General features: G+C 46.1%; 1 protein-coding gene across 2 annotated transcripts in view; it reads right to left on the bottom strand.

Moving 5' to 3' along the window:
* KCNQ5 (potassium voltage-gated channel subfamily Q member 5) overlaps positions 1–25,464 on the bottom strand; it is a 791,832-nt gene that overhangs the window by 91,961 nt on the left and 674,407 nt on the right. For both annotated transcript variants that reach the window (XM_088471354.1, XM_088471348.1), the window contains exon 8: positions 9,343–9,437. In XM_088471354.1, coding sequence (XP_088327480.1) covers positions 9,343–9,437 — 95 coding nt within the window. The remainder of the gene's footprint in view (positions 1–9,342; positions 9,438–25,464) is intronic.

Here is a 25,464-nt window from a genome sequence, read left to right as displayed (position 1 = left end):
AAACATGGCAGTACTCGCCAACAAGTTAAAAGTTGATACAAGATTTATAGCAGTTTCCATACTTTCCACTTAGTTTATTTATTTCTGAAATTATTTCACCCCCCCCCCCATTTCCGGAACTAGATATAACAATTAAAAATGATGCACAAGAAAATGTGCAGTGTTGTGCACCGCTGAGGATCATAAAAAAAAAAAATACTGGTTACACGGTCATATGTTTTACAGTATTTTACATATGTAGGTTTTAAAATGTTGAGCGGTGTTAAGAGTATAAAACTCTGCTATCTCAGAATCTGAAGTATCTTTAAAAAGCTGTTGAACAGCGAGGTGCTAGATTTATCATGTAATGGTACATATTGGGGTTCATGCTGAGTTTGACATATATGCATAGAAAAAAAAGATCCGAAAAGCAGAACGTATAAATAATGTATTTACACCCATATGCTGAATTGGTGGCACCTCAAGGTACATCCAGCTACACACCAGTAGTAGGGTACATATGCGCCAGGCATACTTACATCTAGATATACTTACACAAAACCAGGATACAAGCTCAACAAAATGTAGAGCGTTTTTATAAATAAAACACATTCACTATTAGGTTTGATTTACTAAAAAAAAAAAAAACCATTCAATACTACAGCAGGTACAGTCCTCCTTCTTGTGTACAAATGAAAGTAGCAAAATACTGAATAAAACTATGCACACAAAATAATATATTATTTGTACAATAAATTAAGAAAGCACCTATCAGCTTCAGAGGTGCATCTGCAGTGAGCTAATCAACTTGCAGCTAGCCACTGCCATCATCATCATGTATGTGTATATGCACCAGCCGTCAGGCCCCAACAAGTGACACGGCTACTGGAACTGACATGTGAACATTGGTCTACCTCAGCTCGCAGCTACGGGAACATGCTCTTACTGTACTCGCCCTGCAAATGCAAACTCCTCACCACCCCTATTACCCTTCTAAAACTACAAATACACACTTGTTACTCTGCAGCCCATACGGGGCTAATTTATACACAGGGGCAAATACAGGATTTGTAGGAGGGGTGGGGGCAGGGCCGGCAACAGAAATCTTGGGGCCCGGCACACTCATGCTTTTGGGGTCCCCTAACCCCTCCCAGTAAGTAGATGCAGGTCGGCCATTGGCTCATTCTCAACAGGCCCCCTTATTCCCTCCCATTAGGTAGATGCAGGTCGGCCATTGGCTCATCCCCAGCTGTCTCTCCAGCCTCATCCCCAACTGTGTCTCTCAACCTTATCCCCCATCTCTCCAGCCTCATCCTTGCCTGTGTTGCACCAGCCTCAACCCTCGACTCTCCAGCACCATCCATGTGTCTCTACCCTCTTCCCCCTATGTATCTCCAACCATCCACTCATCTCCAATGTGTCTCTCAGCATCATTATCCCTCCATCCGTGTCTCTCAGCTTCATTCCCCACCCCTCTCTCAGCTTCATCCTCCCACCTTGTGACTCTCAGCTTCATTCTTCCACCCTGTGTCTCACAGCTTCATCCTCTCCACTGTCTCTCAGCTTCATTTCCCAGCCTGTGTCTCACAGCTTAATTTCCATGCCCCTGTCTCAGCTTCATTCCCCAGCCCCAGTGTCTCTCAGCTTCATTGCCCAACCCCTGTGACTCTCAGCCTCAAACCCAGCCAGTGTCTCTCAGCATCAAACCCTGCCCATGTCTATCAGCCCCAAACCCAGGCCGTGTCTCATCTGCAAACTCAGCCCCTGTGTCACTCTCTGCCTCAAGCCCTGCCTGTGTCTCTCAGCCCCAAACCTAGTCCGTGTCTCAGCCCCAAACCCCACCCGTGTATTTCAGCCTCAAACCCAGCCTGTGTCTAACAACCCCAGCCCGTGTTTCACAATCCCAGTTCCTGTGTTTCACAGCCCCAGTGTCTCCCCAGCCCTGTGTCTTCATCACCATCCCCCCTGCCACTTCATCTCCAGCCATCCCAACCACTGCCCAATGTGTATCCCCAGCATCCCTGGACCATGTCTCTCCACCCTAGCCAACCCTTGCTGGGGCCCCTCGGAATCTCGTTGTCCGGTACAAGTGTCCCGTTTGTACACCCTGTCGGCGGGCCTGGGTGGGTGTTTAGTATATCTATCTATCTATCTATCTATCTATCTATCTATCTATCTATCTATCTATCTATCTATCTATCTATCTAGTGTGGTTATTAAATAATGAGACTGTATTTGTAAAAAATAGACCATACTGCATTTGTCAAAAGACAGTGGGGGAACATTGACCTTGGACTATCCCAAAATGGTTTTGCAAGTTTCACCCCTCTCACACAGATAGTTTGCTGTAACACAGCATTCATAGAAGTTGTGTTTTTCCCGTGTGTTGCCTTTCACTATATCAGGGCATTGGCCGGGCAGTCTATAAGCAGCGGGCTCAGTCAGTGTGCAGCAGCAGCAGCAGCACAGATTCCAGTTCCTGGAATCAGCTATGACATCAGTGAGGGAAGGGGCCCAGCTGCAGGCAGTCCCTGCACAGAGGAGCCAGTTCCGGAAGCAGGGCCGGCTCGAGGGGGAGCACAGTGCGGCCACCGACAGGATGAATGACCCGGCGCACGAATGTATAGATTGCCACATCCAGCAGCAGATATGGAGGAGATCCTGTGCTGGGGACCGCAGGTAGTTCTGAAACAATAGCCCTCCTTGAGCTCCTTGCAGTCTCCCAATGCCAGCACTGAGCTCCCAGGCAGCATCACACCTTTACAGCAGCTCTTCCTCTGCCGCCAGCACTTACAGCATGTGCCGGGAGTGAACCTGCCCGGCTGCTCTGTGGACAAAAGTCATGTCTGGCAAACACCAGCACTTAAGGGGATGTCATGTCTGGCAAACACCAGCACTTTTCTGGTGTGGGTCTCGCGGGGAGGGTGGAGGAGCAGAGAGGGTTATATAATAATAGCACCTTTCAGCTTGTTGCCTTGAGTCCACTAGGCTTGACTACTGCTCTGCTCAACTGCTTCTCAGACCTAGCCAAGATGTGGGGAACCTGTGCAGGATCAGGGTGTACATTGTGTGGGTGTCAATGGTTTTGTTGCACAGCAGTAAATTTAGATTATAACAGCAGAGATGCGCTTTAGGAGCATATTTATTAATTATCGGGTTTTAGACCCAATAATTATTATTTCTTATTGCCACTATTTGTAGCATTAAGAAATTATATACCGCCGAATGTATCAAAACTCAGACGTAGGTACAGGGGCTTCAAAAGGATCCCATCCCTGTGATGTATTTGGAGTGAAGTGGCTGCATCAGCGGTCTCTTCACTAATCTATGTGAGGATGGCGTAAGCTGTCGGGGCCAAGCTCCGGAATGCAAACTGGAGCTTGGTAAATCTGACAGCTTTGCAGTCCCTATAGAAGCCTATGGGGGCTGCGGCTGCTATCGGAAATGGAGGGACCGCAGCAGATATAGAGATAACTGCTGCAGTCCTTCCATGGTACATTGGGTTTATACTTAATGTTTGCGGAAACAGACGGGGAGTACATATGAGGGGAACAGAGTTAAAATGTAGTTAATATACTTAAACATAAATTATAGCATCAGTCTCATTATTTAATAGCCACATTTCATATATTCGCATCATATTGGCCTTGACTCCTCCCCATAGACTCCTCAATTGCAGCAATGCCACAAGGGGGCGGGAATCCATGTGTGGCCGCTGTTGCCAGTGTAGGGACACAGACACAGCTGTCTCCATCTCAGAGAACAAAAATTCAGACTGTCAGGGGCTGGGGTGTTCTGGATACTCAGAAACCCCCCTGAATGTGCCACTGATTACCTGTAGAACTCTACTTGTTATTAATTAGAGTCTCTGAGGTGAAGAAGCTTATAGCAATGATAACAAAGGGGGAGATGTATAAAAATGTCCCTTTTCTCAGCGAGACAACCTACATTGCCGCTTATCGCATCAATGCAGGATGTCTTAGTACTGCAATATAGCATAACTCACCACTCTGTGCTCTGTTCCTCTTTATAACATCAGCCAAGTGCTAATTATTGATATGAATTATTGGTGGCACCTGTGTGGTTACAATAGGTGTCAGCGGGTGTAAAATGGAGGTTTGTCCACACAGAAGGTCCTTAACCAGGCTTTCAGGTTTATTGCTAACAGCGATAACACACAGGATTAAACAGCAGTAACAGCGGTAATACATGGGTACAGTGGTGGTCACTACTGATTCTAGTGGCAGCGGTAATACAGGTCATGGTTGCCTCACCTGAGAAGCTAAGTACATGTATTGTGTCACTCTAACACTGTGACGTGCGTGGGGTTGTGCATGCACAGTGATGTCATCCCACCAATGTCACTGCTACAGAGAGGAGGAGACAGCGCAGGAGCGCACTCAGGTCTAACACTAATATAAAGCATTATGCCTCCAGCGAGGCCCTTTACAGTAGCACATGCACAAGTTTTGTTCTTTATAAAAAGAAAGATGTAATGTTCAGTTAATGAAGAATTTACGACAGGGCCATAACTAGGGGTCTGCGACTGGTACCGTTGCACAGAGCACAGGGCTGTGGGCGGCACCATCGCTGCCCCATGGCCCATCTTGCTAGCAGGGTGCATAGAATGGCACCCTCCAGCCAGTAATGCTGTGTCGGAGCTGTCCGTAGCATCCTTTACACATTACAGGCAGGCACCCTGCCATTATACAGCTGCACGGAGTGTCTTTTTGATGCTTTGTGCACTGCCAGGGGCAGCCAGGTTGGCACGGAGGGGACATGGCGGCCGGAAAGGAGATCAGTGCAGGAGGCCTGCAAGCACGATTGCGTCATCATAGCCCGGCCCCCCAGTGTACAGTGCAGAGAAAACAGGCATTGCATAGTGAGGGTTGGGCTACGATGACGCAATTCACCACAAATTGCATCATCAGACCCCTGGACCGCTCATTTGTGCTCTACAAGCGGGTGGCCATGGGTGGTACATTGCGAACACAAGGAGGAGGGGTTAGGGTGGGTGGAGGGGAGTGCAGGAGACTTGCCCACTTTTCCGGGTGGTCGGGAGCGCCACAATATTTTCGGGAGCCTGCAGGCTATTCCTGGAGAGTAGGCAAGCTTGCTTTATGTGTTACTTAATAAGTGATGAAAAATCTTTCCGTTAAGTTATCAGAACACTTTGCTGCCATAGCCGGCTACAGCGACAGCATTATTGTACAATCTCTGATTTCTCCAGGGAAAGCTTTTTGAACATATTGGGAAGCAGGAATAACTTTTCAGTGAAAATGCTGAAAAAAGGTGTTATTACTAGAGATGTACGGTTCGGTTTTAACTGAACTTAGGGATTCCGAATCCAATCGAGTCCCAGCTCGGACCACTTTTGTGGTTCAGAGAAGAACTGAGTCCCGGGTTCGGATCTGCTGTAAATTGGAAACTTGGATTTAAAAAACTAATCTTGATTTTGGATTGCATGTAAACATGTCCAAATTACATGATTTCAGCTGTTTTTATCAATTGTAAAGGAATCCAAAATCAAGTCCATACCAAAACACTTGAGAGTGGACTTGCCAAAGACAAGACCATAAAATTTGAGGGTGGCTTTGCCAAAACCAAAACGCGGGGTCCGCGCACATCTCTAGTTATCACCACAATAATAAATTTGCCCCCAAAAATCCCTTATTACCAAAACTTTTCACAACAAATTTTTACTGAAACTGCTGACAAATACTTAGGGGTTTATGCATCAAGCAGTGAAAAGCGTGGATAAGTGGACAAGTGGAGAAGTTGCCCATAGCAACCAATCAGCTTTGAAGTAGCATTTACAGTACAGACTATAAAATAATAGATAGGAGCTGATTGTTTGCTATGGGCAATTTCTCCACTGGTCCACTTCTCTACACTTTTCACTGCTTGATACATAAACCTATTACTGTGAATATTTATTTCCAGTGCAAACAACATTATCGCCGTTATTATACCTTTCTAATGGGCAAAGCAAAAATGGGCTCTATCGCAGTCAAAAATACCCTTTTCATTGGCAGTGGGGTCCTTCAACTCCGTGGATAGAGATGCTGACTATACCCTTTCTATGCATAGCAGTGTTAAGTATACCTTTAAAGGGGATGTAGTCAGGATGCCGGCGGTCGAAATACGACTGCCAGAATCCCGACACTGAAAGCCTGACATGGGACTAAAGATAGGTGTCTAAATACCGACACCTATGATTAGCCCCACGTCAAAATCCCGATGCCCCTGGCATACCGATCGTAGGTTAGCCGGGCATTGCGACATGTTAGCCGTGGGGGGAGGGTTAGGTTTAGCCACTCCCGGGGTGGCTTAGGGTTAGGAACCCCCCCCCCGGGAGGATTAGGTTTAGGCTAGGGGAAGGGGGTTAGGGTTAGGCACCACCGGGGGGAGGCTAGGGTTAGGCACCCCCAAGGGAGGGTTAGGGGGGGAGAGGGGAGGGTTAAAGATACTTATGAGCCGGCGTCTGGATTTTCATCTGTCGGGCTTCTCTCGCCGGGATTTGAACCGGAGGCTTGTAACTAGGGGTGAGCGGGCTCGGTTTTACTCGGTTTTACTCGGATCTTTTTATTGGCTATCGCCGAACACGTGTTTTGGATAGCGAATGAAATCGAGCCGAAATTGCGGTAAAGTGGCGATAAGAACCGAGTAAAACCGAGTAAAACCGAACCCGCTCACCCCTACTTGTAACCCGTCGGTATTTCATACCCAACCCCTTTAAAGAGTATTGAGGCTTCCAATGCGTGAGTCTCAATACCTTCTGGAGGATGTTATTCTAATGTACTATTTTAGTTGCAGTCTGTCCAAGGCCGTTAGTTCAATCTACAGTTTCCTATATCCCAGCCACTCCTATTCTGCTGTAGACTGTGCAATAGTCTTAGCAAAATATCTACAGTATAAGAATGAAGAAATGGCCAGGCGCGCAGGGATTACAGTATGCAGCTGCCAAGAGATGCATCATCTGAACTGCAGAAGCTGTCATTGCAGGACATGGTATGGATCAGGACACCAGGAATGGTTTACCCTGGAGAACATTGTTAAATCCTTGCTGACTATCTTTAATTATGCAGTTTACTTCCTTGGATAATGCTTATGCAGACAATATTTGAACAGATTATTTTTCTTAATCCAATTAGAATATACTATTACTTTTTCTATACTAATTATGCAAAATTGTTCAAAACTAAAGATTTACTGATTTAGGATTTTTCTCATAATAACATTCATTGCGTTGCAAATTTCCTTCCAGTATAATAAAACGCATCTCTGAATTACAAGTGTAAAGCAAGAATCGCCTCTGTAACTGGTAGAGAAATAGGCTTCTGTTGAACAAAGGTCAGTGGATATTAATTTACAGAATGTTACAGTGTGAAAAGTTATAAAATAATATTAAAATGAAAATCATAGAATCCATTTTTGAGTTACTTTCAGTATATTGTCTGCTAGAACAGCCGCAAGCCGGTCATAGCCAGGTCTGTAAAGGTGATTTGATGAAATGTGATACTGACATTTTGTTGCCATGCTTTGATCTTTGCAAAAACACAATTTTTATGTTTCTTCCAATTATAAATTACTTTCATTGCTTTCTTCCATGTATATTCTTATTGATCAAGTTCTAAGACACAGGGTGATCTGCGCCGGGTACCTTTTAATTACTGCCATGTATATTATCCAGCGGTGTCTTCTCATGAATGAAAATTATACTGTCAATAAATTATTTCTGAATTTTTATTTTGTATAGGAAAGCTTAATATTCATGTGTTCAACTCCATTAAAAGAGTGTTGCTCTTTCATATTTTGTAATTGACAACTTATTTTGGTAAACACTAAGGAATTGATCCTTAATCTATTGGTTTTGTGTCAGAAAGCATAAATGCAATCCGTACGTGAAAAGACATATTAATTCTATTCATTTGTCCATACGTTTAATTTGTGGTTCACATGCCTGAATTGGTTATTATTGAGAAATGAATGAGAAAAGCTCCATACATTAAACAGAAAGATGAATAATGCAGCATGCCTGGGCATGGGATTGGGAGAAAAGCAGCTATCAATGTTGTGGCTGAATAAAATGACATACAATACAGTATATAAAAAATCTAAAATAATTAAATATATTTATAACAATGTGGAACATATACTGAAGACAATGTTCCAGGGTCTGCTATTCATTAGGAAGTTATGGGCAAAGCTATATTTGATTTGCCCTGAAACATTCATTTTAACAATATTTTTGTACCTAGTCAAGCTATTCTAATTAAGTAGTATAGCAGTATAAGCTCCTCCCCAACAGAGAAATACAATAGAATAAGTAAATATAGAATACAAACGCCTGTAAAATATTAGACAGAATAACATATTACGTTATAATTGATATTGTGCCTTACTTGGAGCTTGGTGTAATTCCAGCTACAAAGTACAATGTTGCACTGGAGCAAAACCATACTAAATACCTCCAAACATTTGGGAGTTCAGAACAGTGGCCATGGGGCAATAGAGACGTGACCACGTCATAGTTGGCCATTGCAAGGAAATACTTACCAAGCCCCTGCGCCCCCATTTATTTAGGACGAATATCCTGATCGAGGGACAAACTCCTCAATTCGGGACTGTTGCACCAAAATCGGGACCATTGGGTAATATGATGTTGTGCAACAGGGGATGTGTAACATGTTCAAATGGATTTAGAAATGAGAGTAGGGGGGTAAGTGTAAAAATTAAAGCTGTCCAGTAGTTATGTACTGCATGCAAAAGTAAGAAATAGTTTTCATACATGGAAAATGAAAATGCATTTACACCCCTTTCTCAAATGGTTTGTCCAGGCGCAAATTTGTACCTTTAGTTGGATTTGTCTCCAGCTCTAAATGAGGTCCATTATGCTCTTTGTGTTACTGCCTAGTCTAGTGAATTAGAGAGGAGAGGAAGCAGAGTGCTTTTTATATACGACACAGAAATCCATGTCCATTTATACAGATATTAATTACTTGCAGTACAGGAGATTATACATATAGTAGCATTACTGAAGTATTATGTAGACATTGATGTTTCTACTAGGCTAATTAACACAGAATACAGCACTGAAACAATGCAAATAGTAAAACATTTTTTTTGTATTGTAATATTAAAATCCTATGCTTTTCATGACAATATCCCTTTAAAACAGACAATGCTAATCTGCAATATTATCAATTGGAGCCTGGAGATCATGGTTCAATATATTAGTTTAGATCCATTAATTAAGGACTGTGACATAGAAAATAGTAAGGAGACAAACCAACATAAATACTAGTGTTCTAGAGGTTGAACAGACATCACGAATAACACCAGCTGCCATATTGTACCTACTTTGTAGGGCTGCAGGTATGCAAGGCCTTCAAATGAGGCTTCCAGGTAGCAATGGAAACCGATTTCTCATCAGCCGCATAACTACGCCATACACACTACGTGCAGGATATATAATAAAAAAACAAACAAACAAAAAATAAAAAAACAGGGAGCAGGGGATAAAACAAAAATTGAAAAGCAGATTAGTAACCCAGTACAAGTCATGGCTTTATTCATCATTCATAGCATTGATACATGCCTGAGAGGTGGAAGAATACTTTCATAATATCGCCAGGTGGCTGTCAGGTATGTTCGACTGGAGTCAGTAGAATAAAACCGCCATGTAGCCTGGTATGAGGAGAAAATAAAAAGCACAAGGGAACCGACAAAACATGAAATAAGGGAAGGACCAAGTTGGTTAAGGAATATTAATATTTTGCTCGCACCAAGTGCATTTCCTGAAAAGTCCAGAAGAGCTCACAAAGCCAGAAACCATACAGTACTAATAGTTTCATCTTTAATCTGAGCTAATACATTGGAAAAATCTACAGTGAGATGTAAACTTGAGGCTCACCCATTGAATGTTGTACATTAATGTGGCAATATGTTTGTGTACTATTTTAACTCTACTTTAATACAAATCTGAATATTATTGTATTTAGTTTGCATTATATTGTATTGTGGATTCTGCACATTACTGGATTTCTTATTCATAATACTGAGTTTCCCACAGATCACACTGAGGTCTTACTTCTCAGGTTTCACATATGGGGCCTGATTCGGAGTCGAATTCCGTAAGTGCGGAAGTCTGCAAAATCCAGATCTACTACCTTATGTTAATGTGAGCATCTCATCACCTTTATCATATGCATCGCACCACCCACTGTTTCCCCATCAGCAGATGCCATTATTAATATTGACAAGTGCACACACCCCATTCTGTGTGCAAATGTTGCATCTGAAACAGGCAACCATCTCCATCCGCAACCCCCACACAGGCACAGATGTTGGCCTGCATGCCCACAACACTCGCACGTATCTGTTCCATGTACCCTCACAACATAGTTGCCGACTTTCTGGCTCTCCCTCCGGGAGGGGGCAGCCAGATCAGCACAGCAGGAGTGCGTGGAGGGCATGGTGCGGCAAAGGGGGTATAGTGGTGGGCGTGATGTGCGATCGCTTCATCATGGCCCTACCCCCTGCTTTACAATGCCGAGTTTACCGGCATTGTAAAGCAGGGGGCATGGCTAAGATTACACCATTTAGTGCGAATTGCGTCATCAGATGCCGGGAACACCCACTTTATTTGGACATTTGCAGTCTTCTGTTAATCACAGGATGCATCTGCTTTTGGACTTGGGTCCAACTCAGAATTAGGCCCATGATCTCCAGGGTCACAAGACAAAGGAAAGTACAACGTAGTTCTCTTATATAACAGCCAATAAAAGGTCATAACATACAGTATAGTAGGTTTACATTTTTCAGGAAACTACAATTTTTGTAAATTGTATTTCATGGACAAGTACTATAAACATTTACTTATATCTATTATATAAAATTCATTGGTCTGTTCGTCAGTCTGTCCAGTTATACATTCAGACACCCCTGCATGGACTGGAATTAAACCAACGCGAGGTGGTCCAGTTGGATCCTGGCCTGGTTTTAGGGGGTTATGGTCCCGGTTGGACCACCCATTGGTGTACACTGAGCAGAACATTGACCTGGGGAGCCTGTTCTGAGCCCTCTACTGGATGGACTTGGAGGAAAACATCACAGAGTGGTAACATTGTTTCCTAGAAGACATACTAGGGGGTTGAGGTCCTGGTTGAAACTTCACGGAGGGGTGGCAATTGGTCTGGGATGGCTGGCAATTGGTCTGGGATGCCTAACGTACTAACTTGAAGATTAGGTCCTGGTCGGTGGTGTTGGCGTATGCTGGGCAGAACCTTGACCTGGTGAGCCTGGTCTGGGCCTTCCACTGGATGGATCTGGATGGAAACTTCGAAGAGGGGTGACAATTGGTCTTTGATGCCTAACTTGAAGATTTAAACCCAGCCAATTATATATATATATATATATATATATGTCCAAAACTGCCAGCACTCTTATATAATACATACAACTTGTCCTGGTGCCATATCCGAGTGATATCAAATAGCTTCCAAATGAAAGGATCGTCACTCACAGGATCACATCATCCAAAAATCAAAATTTATTGCATATACATGGCAAGGTCTACGTCACGTTTGAGGGCCTTAGCCCCTTCGTCAGTACCCACTTGCACTAAGACAGTCGTAAGTTGCAATCAATTTTGATTTTTGGATGATGTGATCCTATGGGTGCCGATCCTTTCCTTTGGACGCTATATATATATATATATATTGTGGTGGGGGATTATTTCTATGCACACTAGATTTCTTGTGTTACGGCAATTAAAGGACTTTGTGTCTCTGAACCTTGTATTTTGTATATGGTTAAATAGTAATTGTAGACATAAGTTTACACATCTCAAGTTCTGATATAGTAGTGTATATTTGTTAATGTCATTAGGTTTTTTATGACAAAAATATTTTAAAAAGATTAGTGGCCTTATATGACAGGAGACAACACAGCAACTGTTGTACCACTTGCTGCTCTCTGGCCACAACCCCAGACTACTCAATCTGTTGCCGGGCACCCTAGACGCTGAACTGAAATGGCGTCTGCGGTTGAAAGGAGATCTAGACGTCGGGCTGGTGCACATACTCCTGGGAATGCTGGCTGACGTTTCACCTTAGCTGCTGCCTAACAGCTTATTTTCTGCCTTGCATGCCATTGTTGCATTATCTTTTATAGCCTAGCAGGTTCAGCGCCATCTTGCCGGTGTTAGCATATCCCTACATGTTTGCCCGGTTCCTGCCAGTCGAGCTCTTGCCTGTCTGTGCTTTGTCTGTCTGTGACCACTGTCTTTGCTGTAAGACCTGCTACTATCTACAGTTCACTCACTGCTGTTACCATCCAGTGCAGTGTTCCAGCCATTACGGGATGTTTGCAGCAAGAAGCGGTCATCTCTATTCTGATCTCTGTCTGTGGCCCGCTGCATCTGCGGCATTACCACCAAGCAGCCTCCATCTGCTTCCAGGTCATCTCGGCATAGTGCCGCACCTCTGCACCAGTGCTGCACCGTGGCACTCAAGGCCGCAACTCAGCACCAGTGTTGCACCTCGGACCTCAAGGCCGCAACTCGACCCTCAAAGCCTCAACTTGTTTCAATGTCGCACCTCAGCCCACAAGGCCGCACCTCGGCATCAGTGCCGCACTCCAGCTCCCAAAGCCGCATCTCATCACTAGTGCCGCACCCCGGCTCTCAAAGCCGCACTTCAGCTCCCAAGCTGCACCTCGGCTCCCAAAGCTGCATCTTTTCACCAGTACTGCACCCCAGCTCTTAAAGGCGCACCTTGGCTCCCAAAGCCACAACTTGGCTTCCTAAGCCGCATCCTTCCAACAAAACCGTACCTTGCCATCTGAACCATCATCAGCTGCATAACATCTTGTGGTCATCAGGTTCACCGCGTAAGCCCCTACTGTCCCGAGTTTAAGACCAGGCGGCCACCTAAGTACCGGTGAGCATGACCAGCTCTAAGGGAACACTCGGTGGCTGTTATTGGCAGAATACCTTGCCAGCGTGACTTTAGGTGTCTTACAAGGTAACTTTGAGTCCTATGGGAGAAAAGTGCTATATAAATAAAATTATTATTATTATTATTCCTAGGAGACCGTAACAGTATCATACTTGCCTATTCTCACAGAAAGTCCGAGAGGCTCCTGAATCACAGGGGGCTCTCCTGGATGCCTGGAAGAGCAGTTAAGTATCCCAGAGACTGTGCGAGCAGTCATGATGCAGTTTGCACTAATTCGTACCATCTTGGCCCGCTCCGCTTTGCAATGTAAATGATTGTGGCATTATATAGTAGGGACGCGGCAGCGATGATACGATTCACCCTGCCCCCACACACCAATTTCTGCCACACCCCAGAACCCTGAAGTAGTGCCCAGAAGTCGGTTAGTATGACTTATGACTTTTATATTATCGAGTTGAATGCAATTCCATTTGCGGTGCACATGTTGCATGTCTTCACTCTGCACTTGCATACTCAAATATAGGCAATATAGAGTTGTACACAAACCGAATGCATCTCCACTTGTGGCAAAAGGGGTGTAATAGGGCATTTGTCCGTAGGATGTGTTTAGAGAGGGTTTGTTGATAGACTTGCAGACTATGCATAGTTCTGTGAATGTGTAATAGTAATGATGATGGCTATGAAACCAAGATGCACACAATGAGGAGCAATTATGGAAAACTTGTTTGCAACTCTACATTCGCCCTATATCAGTACACAAATGTTATTCTGCTTAAAAAATTTACATTATTTAACTTTTTTTTTTTTAATATAGAAAAGAGCAAAGTAGATGGAAATCTGGGCCTGATTCAGACCCGGTCGCAAGCGCTGAGCGCTCGCAACCCTGTCGATGGTGGCCCAGAGCGCATGCGCACGACGAAGCCGGCTCCATCGTGCGCACGCGCGAGACCCGGATAGCGACGGGCAATCCGTCGCTCTGGGTCTCGCACCAAAGGGGGCATGCTGTCGATGTTGAGTGACAGCACGCCCCCATTGGTGGGCGGGCCGGGGGGGGTGGCTGGCCAGACGGAGGCGTTCCCATGAGAGCGCCTACCGTCTGGGGCGGCCCCACTGACATCACAAGTGATGTAAGTGGGAGAGCTTTCGGCTCTGTTTGAGCCAAAAGCTCTCTGGGGCTTACGCCCAAGAGACCCTGCCACAAGGGTCTTGTCGCAAGCCCGATGGTCGCGATGGTCTTGACCATTGCGACCATCATCCTGGCTGCTCGCATTAGCTGTGGGTGGCAACCCACAGCAATGCGAGCGGCCAGGAGGCCGCTCAATAAAGAAAAAAAGACGTCCTGATTCAGAGCGAGCACTCTGTCAGAGTGTCCGGCTCTGAATCAGGGCCTCTGTCTTGATTTACAATGACTAAATAGGTGTAGTGGGTTAACTGTTACTATGAGTGCCTCTCTTATACAATTGTACACGTGTAATATATACAACAGGGACACTGCAAATGTAGAGGGCACCTTCAGTATCCTCACATTCAGCTTGTAAACAAAGGTTTTGGGTCTGTGAAATAGCGTAGCGCTGTCCACTCTTTTACAAATAAAGCTATGTACATTAGACTGTGCACCAAATAAACAGAAGAATGGCAGTTTACACTGGCTATTAGATAGAGCTCTGTTTAATACAGTGAGTACTGAGGGGCTGATGCCAGGTCAGATTATGCCAGTTTGTGTAGTGTAAAATACTCACACAGGTTCTGTGCATGCCCATAAAAACATGACGCATGCATATGCCGAATTGTGAAAATGTGACACACTCACATGTACATGGGGAGGCGGGAAGGAGTGATCACATGTAGGGCAAATACAGTCATTGCCTGTTCGCCTTAATAGCACAGAACATGGACAGAACCACATATACTCTTGTCAAAGCTGTATAAATTACAGGTGTCTGAAGGCTGCTGCAATACACACTTGTGAAGATGATGACTGACGCAGTACTAGCTAGCCACTTCTGCTTTGGGTACTATCTTCATGGCTCACACATATATTAGCAATAATGTTTTGGGTGTATTTTAGCAATAATGTGGGTGTATTTTGTGGGTGTAGTTTAGCAATAATGTTTTGGGTTTTTTTGTAAGTGGAAGGGAAGTTTTTACATTTTATTCAAACCTACTAGCGAATGTGTATTTTTCTACCAAAACATATGGTTACAGTATAAAGTTAGGTGTAAGTATATCTGATGTATGACTGAAGTACACTAAACCTGGTGCATATGCTACTAAAATGCATGAAACTGCGTTTTTTTTATGAACGCATTTTATGTCTGCAATTTCGGACACACATGAATTCATCATCAACATTAACCCCTAAATGGATATCCAGATGAAAGATTGACAGTGTCTAGATATACACTCAAAAGGTCGACACCAGATGATCGACCGGCAATAGGTTGACGCAAAAAAAATGGTCAACACATGTTTTGTCACAATTTTTAAGGTTAGGGTTAGGGACTTGGCGGAGGGCTAGGATTAGGCTGCCAGAGAGGACGGTTAGCGTTAGGTACTAGGGGGAGGGTTAAGGTTAGGCTACAGTTTTGGCACTTGGAGGAGGCTTAGGGTTAGGCACCAGGGGGAGAGCTGGGGTTAGGCACTAGGGGGAGGGTTAGGGTAAATATTATGCTTAAATGTAAAAAAAAAAAATGTCAACCATTTTTGTGTTGACCATTTGTGTATCAATAATTTGTCCCTGTCAACCTTTTGTACCTGTAGACCATTTGTCGGTAGACCTTTTGTCTCTGTCTACCATCTGGTGTTGAAATATTGAGGGTCTATTTAGACAATGTCAATCGTCGATACCACACCCCCCTAAATGTGGCATTGCACATTACACTGGGCACCAGATAAGCCTCTACATCATACTTGCCTACCCTCTTGGAATGGCCAGAAAGCTCCAAAATCACGTTTGCTGCTCTCGGCTGCTTGGAAGAGCATCCGAGTCTCCCAGAGGCTGACCAGCGTCCGCATGGCGCTATCCGCTTCACAAGTAAAGTGGGTGGTTCGGGCAGCTAATGTCACAATTTGAGCTGAATCGCGCCATCATAGCAACACCCCCACTTTGCAGTGCCGATAATCTTGGCAATGTTTAGCAGGGGCAGAACCACAATGTCGCGATTGTGCAGACACGTCCCCTGTGCTGCGCACCACCCCCTTGTACCGCACCCTATGCCACACCATGCCCCCCGTGTTGCTGACCTGGTTGTCCCATACCACAATTATGCTCTTTAATTTGGACCAAGCACCAAATAAAGTACTGCACATTACATTAATTACCAGATAATTATCTGCTTATAAGACTGGGAATTAAGGGCCTGATTCGGAGATATTCGCAAAGCCAATATTTACGCAGATCGAGCGATTGCTTGCCATTGCACATGCGTGAATGTCGTACTGCGCAAGCGCTGCAATTGCATTTCGATTATGCTCGTGCAGAAGAGCCACTCGCAAAGTGAGTGACAGGTAGTCAGCAATTGGGGGTGGTTAGAAAAATGCAGGCGAGTCAGACTGTAGTAAACATCATGTCATGTGCATAAATTAGCCATTGCAATTTCCTTCACAGCATGAGAGCTCTCTGCATGTCAGAAGAGCTGCAGTGTTTGCGGCAGATCAGACTTGACTTACATGCTGCGAATGATTGCCCAATGTGTGACGATGTTATCGATGTTTACGCTGTTGCATGTCATTGGATGGAAGGCAGCAGTGGGCTTGGCTATGCTTTGGAAGGCATTAGCATATTTAGTAACTGCGTACCAAGAGAAAATGCAGATGCGAATGACAGGTTCGGCGACAGGGGGGTGCAAAGGGGACACTTGTACCCTGCCCCGAGATTCCGAGGGGCCCCAAACCCTCAGGAATTTCAGGACCCTAGTTCACGTGTCCCCTTTGCCTCTGCAACCTGCTGTGTAAGCGGGGCACCCGGCGGCACAAAGAGTCGCGGTAGTGACATGAGATCTGAGTCCAGAGACTTAGCAGTGACAGGGAGGCCGGCCGGGCCAGCGCAGCATGCGTGACATCATGACATTGCGCCATTGTATCAGACACGGGATGGGGAAGAGGGGGAGGTATATCAGACACAGGGGATGGGGAAGAGGGAGAGGTGTATCAGACACAGGAGATCGGGAAGAGGGGGAGGTGTATCAGACACAGGATGGGGAAGAGGGGGAGATGTATCAGACACGGGATGGGGAACAGGGGGAGGTGTATCAGACACGGGATGGGGAAGAGGGGGAGGTGTATCAGACACGGGAGATGGGGAAGAGGGGGAGGTGTATCAGACACGGGATGGGGAAGAGGGGGAGGTGTATCAGACACAGGGGATGGAGAAGAGGGGGAGGTGTATCAGACACAGGAGATCTGGAAGAGGGGGAGGTGTATCAGATACAGGATGGGGAAGAGGGGGAAATGTATTAGACACGGGATGGGGAAGAGGGGGAGGTGTATCAGACACGGGATGGGGAAGGGGGAGGTGTATCAGACACAGGGGATGGGGAAGAGGGGGAGGTGTATCAGACACAGGGGATGGGGAAGAGGGGGATGTGTATCAGGCACAGGGGATGGGGAAGAGGGGTATCAGACATGGGATGGGGAAGAGGGGGAGGTGTATCAGACACGGGATGGGGAAGGGGGAGGTGTATCAGACACAGGGGATGGGGAAGTGGGGGAGGTGTATCAGACACAGGAGATGGGGAAGAGGGGGAGGTGTATCAGACACAGGATGGGGAAGAGGGGGAGGTGTATCAGACACAGGATGGGGAAGAGGGGGAGGTGTTTCAGACACAGGGGATGGGGAAGAGGGGGATGTGTATCAGGCACAGGGGATGGGGAAGAGGGTGAGGGGTATCATACGGGATGGGGAAGATGGGGAGGTGTATCAGACACGGGATGGGGAAGAGGGGGAGGTGTATCAGACACAGGGGATGGGGAAGAGGGGGAGGTTTATCAGACACAGGAGATCGGGAAGAGGGGGAGGTGTATCAAACACAGGATGGGGAAGAGGGGGAGGTGTATCAGACACGGGATGGGGAAGAGGGGGAGGTGTATCAGACACAGGGGATGGGGAAAAGGGGGAGGCGTATCAGACACAGGAGATGGGGAAGAGGGGGAAGTGTATCAGACACAGGATGGGGAAGAGGGGGAGGTGTATCAGACACAGGATGGGGAAGAGGGGGAGGTGTATCAGACACAGGGGATGGGGAAGAGGGGGATGTGTATCAGGCACAGGGGATGGGGAAGAGGGGGAGGGGTATCAGACATGGGATGGGGAAGAGGGGGAGGTGTATCAGACAGGGGATGGGGAAGAGGGGGAGGTGTATCAGGCACAGGGGATGGGGAAGAGGGGGAGGTGTATCAGACACAGGGGATGGGGAAGAGGGGGAGGGGTATCAGACACAGGGGATGGGGAAGAGGGGGAGGTGTATCAGACATAGGGATGGGGAAGAGGGGGAGGTGTATCAGACACAGGAAATAGGGAAGAGGGGGAGGTGTAAAGGTATTGTACTGAATTAGTACAGTGGTAACCAGTTAAGGATTAATTTATTAGATGATGCTCCAGGTACAGCACTGTATATTAGACTAGAAACCAGGTATGTCATTGTATATTAGTATTTGCAAAAGCTAGGGCTCTGCATTATAAACTTGACACCAGGTATGGGAATCGGTATCAAATACCGACAGCGGCGGCCCGACGGGTCGAAATCCTGACAGCAGCAGGTCAGTACTCTAACCCTCTCCTCTCCTCTCCCTACCCTACCCCTCCCTTAGTGGTGCCTAAACCTAACCTCCCCCCGTTAGTGCCTAAACCTAACCTCCCCCCGTTAGTGCCTAAACCTAACCCCCCCTCCCTGCACCCTAAACCTAACCCTCCTGGGGGGATGCCTAACCCTAACCCCCCTAATGGTGCCTAACCTTAACCCCCCCTTTCCCTACTCTAACCCTCCGGGGGGGTGCCTATCCCTAAGTCCCCCCGGGGGTCCCTAAAGCTAACATCCCCCCAGCTAAGACGCTAAGACACCCGGCTTACCTTTGTTTGGAATGCCGGGTGTCAGGATATAGTACTGGGGCTAATGTTAGGCATCAGGATTTCAACGCCTATCTTTAGTTCCATGTCGGGATGTGAGTGTCGGGATATCGGCAGGCGGGATAGTGCATGCCAGTATCCTGACCGCATCCCCCAGGTATGGCACTGCATTTTAGACTGGACATCAGTTATTATGGCTATGTACAGGAGTCTTTCCTACCAGCTTTGGCTTAGCATATTATTCTCTTCTAATTTTGGGAGCTGGTAGCTTTGGGCAATTTGTAGAGGACTGCTCATATTATGCTTCAGGAGCCTGTCCTGCTAGTGCTATAATGAACCAGACCTGGACATGGGAGAAATTTACAATTATTATAGTGTAAGTAATAAATTGTATAGGCTTTTAATCTGCACAATGACAGGTTGTATCATTGCTTTATTTAAAATATCTTTTTGTCCTCTATTATGTTATTAGCTTTAAAGTGGTTCCAGCACTACATTGAAGATCAAAAGCATTGAGAAACGTCCAATTGTATATTCTTTTTTTGTTTTGCACCCATTATGTTAAGTTAAAAGGGGTATTGGCAATTTATAGCTGTGGTTTAGGCAACCAAATACTTTATGCCCACAGGTTTCAGAGAACTAAATCCAGCCCCGATCACAACACATATTTCTATGAAACATTTTAAAGTTTCTGTGGCACATACATAATACTGTGTTTCCCCGATAATAAGACACTTATTTTTTTTTTTTGTTCAAAAAAATACCATAGGGCTTATTTTCGGGGTAGGTCTTATTTTAATTAACATTGACAGCAGTGCCCCTTATGCAGGTCCCCTTGAAGAAGTGGCCCTTATGCAGGCCCCGCCCTTGCAATCCCCCTTGTAGAAGTGCCCCTTATGCAGGCCCCCCTGTAGCAGTGTCCCTTATGCAGCCTCCCTTGTACAGTAGCAGTGCCCCTTATGCAGCCTCCCTTGTACAGTAGCAGTGCCCCTTATGCAGCCTCCCTTGTACAGTAGCAGTGCCCCTTATGCAGGCCCCCCCTGTAGCAGTGTCCCTTATGCAGCCTCCCTTGTACGGTAGCAGTGCCGCTTATGCAGGCCCCCCCTCGTAGCAGTGTCCCTTATGCAGCCTCCCTTATTGCAGTGCAAGCCCCCCTGTAATTGATCCCCCACCCACCAGTACAGTACGGTACTTAACTGACTCGCCGCCATCCGGGATGTCCCTCTCACGGAGTTCGGTCAGCGCTACACATTGACTGACAAACACACAGCCGCCGGCACCGGCAGCTGTGTGTTTGTTTTAAGTAGCAGCCAATGAGAGTCTGTCAGACTCTGACTAACTGCTGCTGCGCCCACTGCCGGAGTCGCTCCATCTTCCGGCTCCTGCAGTGGGTAATGGGAGAGACGTCACAACGTCCCTCCCATAATGTAGAGTGGGTCGGCCTGCGAGGACAGACAGAGGAGCAGATGGCGGCGGCGGGAGCGAGGATTCAGGTAAGTGTTTATTTATTTTTTATTATTACCTGTGTCTACCGGGGGGGCACTGTAAGGGGGTAAACCACTACTGGGGGCCCTACAAGAGGGGAGACCACTACTGGGGGCACTACAAGAGAGGAGACCACTACTGGGGGCACTACAAGGGGGGGGCTACTACTGGGGGCACTACAAGGGGGGTGACCACTACTGGCAGCACTGCAAGGGGGAGACCACTACTGGGGCACTACAAGGGGGGGGCTACTACTACTTGGAGCACTACAAGGGGGAACTACTACTGGGGGAACTACAAGGGGGGAACTACTACTAGGGGCACTACAAGTGGAGGGGACTACTACTAGGGGCACTGCATAGGGGGTAGGGAACTACTACTAGGGGCACTGCATAGGGGGGAGGGGACTACCACTGGGGGCACTGCATCTGGGGACCACTGCTGGGGGCTCTATATAAATTGCAATACTGGGGTTACTGCATAGGGGGAGACTACAACTGGGCCACTATTTAAGGGGCACTGCATAACGGTTACCACTATTGGTGGCACAGCATGGGTGGTGGACTGCTACTAGGGGCACTATATAAGGGGCACTGCATAGGGGGTACCACTACTGGGGACACTATATAAGGAGCTTACTACAGGGGGCATTGCACAGGGGGCATCACTACTGGGGGCACTGTATAAGGGGCACTGCATAGGGGGGATCACTACTGGGGGCACTACTGGAGGCCTGCATAAGGGGGTCCTCTCCTGGGGCACAGAGGGGCACTGGATATGGGCACCACTACAGGGGGCTGCCCCTAATCTTTATTTTTACTTTACATTAATCCCATATGGACCTGCCTGCTCCCTGGAACACTTGAGGGGGGGGTGCCGTAGCACGCACGTTTTCCGGGCACCCTGGCTACACGCTACTCCTCTGCCAGGGCCGCCTGCATGCATTTGCCCCCCAGGCTAAAAGTTGCCAGCCAGCCCCTGTTTGTGAGTACCCCCCAACCAAGTTTCATTATACAAGGTAGTACTCTAAAGATCAGTCTACGGAACTCCATTATTGTTTTACATTGATTTTCTGCATTACTATAACTAGTCACACTTTCCTATAATGCCCTGATCAATTTACTCTGCCCATCACCCGAAGCTAAAATTTGCTCCTTCTATAGTCAACACCATCTATCTGTCTGCGCTAATTAAAGGAAGTGTCTGTAGAAACAGGTGCTGCCAAGCAAAAATATGTAGCTACAATGCACATTTTTTTAAAGATTGCAATTTTTTCCTGGTCCGAACAGCCACTTGGCAGTACTTAGAAGTGATAGACAATTCTTGTTCTCATTGCTATGTTCACTTTAAAAATATTAAAATATGGGAAAGCTGAATTTAACCTGTTCCTTTTCATGGCAGTGGGAAGCAATGAAACACAAAAGCTTTAAGAACCATCTTGAGGGCAACAGCAATAAAAGAAAACATTACTGTAACTGTAACCTTTTCAACAAATATTTTAACAGGATATTAATGGATGACCACATAGCATTGTGCATATGACATTGAGAGAAGTCTGAACAGCAAATGCTGATGAAAATGTCTGCTCTCATGAAATAATACTTTAAAATCAAAATTCCTGATATTGCTTTTTATGGATAAGCTTTTACAATACATTGTCTAAACACAAGTTCCATTACTTACCTATGATCTGCTGGGTCTCCAAAGGCATCCAGTGTTGCAGACTGTTCCAGATGCAAATGGATCTGGGTGGGGACCCACTTTATCTGGCTACAGAGCCTTTACCAGGGTCCTCTGTATATAGGTGATGGTCTTCACAACAATACACCCACAAAATAAATATAAAGCAGATATCACAATATGCACTGAGCTGTCGCTTAATTTCAGCAGACATACAATAACTGTAATCTGCACATCCGAGGATAGAAGCTAAGGGAGATGGTGTAGACTTTACTATCCTGCAGCCAGGAACAAGATCCATCACCGTAAGTAATGCCACCTAAGGAATAGTTGAGGCAGCTGTGATTTTTGGATTAGTGACTTGAATGATTGAATTTTTTCCACTCCTGTTGTGAGATGATAAGTTTCAGAGATGGAATTTCCATTGAAGGACTGAACATAGAATACACCAGATGACCAGTGTTAACTGTGGTCTGATGGCAAAGTCAGAGGTCTGGGACCTTGGGCAACCAGGGTCTGGTCAGCTGCTATAGTTAGGGTCAAGGGCAAGGCCAAGGATTCAGTACACAGGAATGATGCTTGATTTTAAAGCAAGTGTGGCCAGTCCATGAAGAGGGCATAATCAGCACTTAACGAGCTTTAATATATGTCATACAAAGGTATGAAATAAATCTAACATATACAGGATCAGCGATCACGGAATGCCATTATATGCGTAAGTAGGGCCATCCTGTCTGAGCTGAATGTTTTTATTTCAGATACGGGCTCCATTCTAGATCATTTGAGCAAGTTCGGGAATCGGGGGTGGGGGGGGGGGTGGGTCAGAAAAAGAACCTTGCACTGCCCTGGACATAGATGTACAGATTGGTCTCCTTAGGGACTGGATAGTGCAACATCTTTAGCGGGGGCCATGCTACCAAATACAGCACGAGCCCCGCAGTCGCTTCATTGCTGCCGGTATCGGTAAGTGTGTACGCACTTGCCGATGCCGGGACCCCATGGGGTCCCGTCGCTAATGAAGTCAGTACACCGTCTAGTGTGTACCAGCCTTTAGTCTTGTGTGTCCCTGTCTAACAACTGACTATCTATCATCTGGTGTCTATCTAGACATTGTCTGTCTAATTACTAACTACTATTTAATTAATTATAGTCCGGAACCCGGAATTCTTATGTCTACTCTTCAATGAAATCCATACTTCAATTTTTTTTTTCTCATAGTAGAATCATGAACATTTACATTTAACATGCTGACAGAGGCGTGTAGGTCCCAGGATGTAGCTTTTGTTTCTATACGATTTCTCAGAGACATGTACAGTCTTTTCTAAGACTCCCACTGCAGAGGTTAGTATTGGTCTTCAGTGTTCCCCATTTGCAAATGATCTCACTGCAGAGTGATGGACTTCACATTGTTTGGAAATGCCATATTCTGGCGGATTAGCAGCAGCATCGTTTCTCTGAAGTCAATGACGATGTCTTTATTTCTTGGCTTGGTATTAGAACAGCTCAAAACACTCCAGACTGAATTGTCAAAGGTTCTTCATTGAATAGAGCTTGTAACACTTCCTGATGATCAAATAATGAAATGCACCCAGGGCCTGATTCAGAGATAGACACAATGGCGATATTTACGCAGATCAAGCGATTGCCAGTGCGCATGTGTATAAGACACAATGTGCACATTCCGCAACTGCTTTGTGATTATGTATGCACAGAGGGGTTGGATAAGGGATGCCGACAATCTTGATACCGGCAGTCAGAATCCATAAGCTGGCATCCCAACAGGGTTAGGATACCGACACCTGTCGGTCAGAAACTTAACCTTACCCCTAACCTTAACCCTCCCTTCCTGGTGCCTACACCTAACCCTCCCCCAGTGCCTAAACCTAACCTCCCCACTCCCTAAACCTAACCCTGCCCTCTAAGTGCCTAACCCTAACTCTCCCCCTAGTGCTTAACCCTAACTCTCCCCCTAGTGCCTAACCCTAACTCTCCCCCTAGTGCCTAACCCTAACTCTCCCCCTAGTGCCTAACCCTAACTCTCTCCCTAGTGCCTAACCCCTAACCCTCCCCCTAACCCCAGTACTTACCATCGGGATGCTGGCACTGCGATTCTGACAGGTGTCGGAATTCAGGTGCCGGCATTCAAAGCGCCGTATTCTGACCGTCCCTGCAATGTGTAAGAAGTACAGTGATTGCTAATACAATGACTTTACATCAAGTTCAGATCCTGGCCGCACTACTGTATGCAGTATGTGTGGTTATCAGACCACATATGTGAATGTGGAGATTACTGAGGAACTTATGGGGGCTACTTTTACGATTGAGAATGGAGGGATCGCAGCAGATATTGGAAATATCTGCTGTACTCCCCCCTTTTTAAATTCTGGGGATACTTAGTTTTTGTAGGTATTTCCCGCAATATCCCATTTTTGGGGGATTTTCCGCAATATCCTTTTGATAAATATGCCCCTTGGTAAGAAAACTTTTATAAAATGTTTTGTTTTGTTTTTTAAATCAAAGATGGGTCTTTAAATTTAGCTTTCATTTTCTTTTCAACATAGCATGTTATTCATCAAACAGAAAATTAGATTAAAAAATTTTTTTTCCAAAGGAATTCGCTTCAGCATAGAAGGCATATCAATATTTAAATTACACTGGTCTTCAAAAATAAAATTGAACTAAATAAACTAAAACTAAATGTATTTTTCATGCTGAATTTGAATATGCATTCCGATTTTTTTCCATCAGGCAGGGTTTTTTGTGATATACCGTACGTTAAAAGTTTTATAAAATTAGTACTTACCATATATACTCGAGTATAAGCCGAGTTTTTCAGCACAAAAAATGTGCTGAAAAAGTACCCCCTCGGCTTATACTCGAGTCAAGTGTAGCGCTGACCGGACGGAGTTCGGTCAGCGCTACACACTGCCAAACACACAGCCGCCGAAGCTGGCAGCTGCGTGTTTGGTGTAATCAGCAGCCGCTGAGTCTGTCAGACTCTCAGCGGCTGCTGCTGCTCCCACTGCGGGAGCCATCTTCCGGCTCCCGCAGTGGGTGATGGGAGACACGTCGTCATGACGACGTCTCTCCCATACAAAGCGGCCGGAGGAGCGGACAGCGGCGGGACCAGGAGCGGGAGTTACAGGTAAGTGATTTTTTTTTAAATTCTTTTCACGTCTCTCTCTACTAGGGGGGGGGGACTACAGGGGGCACTACCAGGGGGTGATGACTACAGGGGGCACTGCCAGGGGGCACTACCAGGGGGCGATTACTACAGGGGGCACTACTAAGGGG

Source organism: Taudactylus pleione, unplaced genomic scaffold (genome assembly GCF_031769625.1).
Source record: "Taudactylus pleione unplaced genomic scaffold, aTauple2 ptg000015l, whole genome shotgun sequence".
NCBI classification, from domain to species: domain Eukaryota; kingdom Metazoa; phylum Chordata; class Amphibia; order Anura; family Myobatrachidae; genus Taudactylus; species Taudactylus pleione.
The sequence above is the reverse complement of the archived record's forward strand: the minus strand, read 5'-3'. Positions and strand labels throughout refer to the sequence as shown.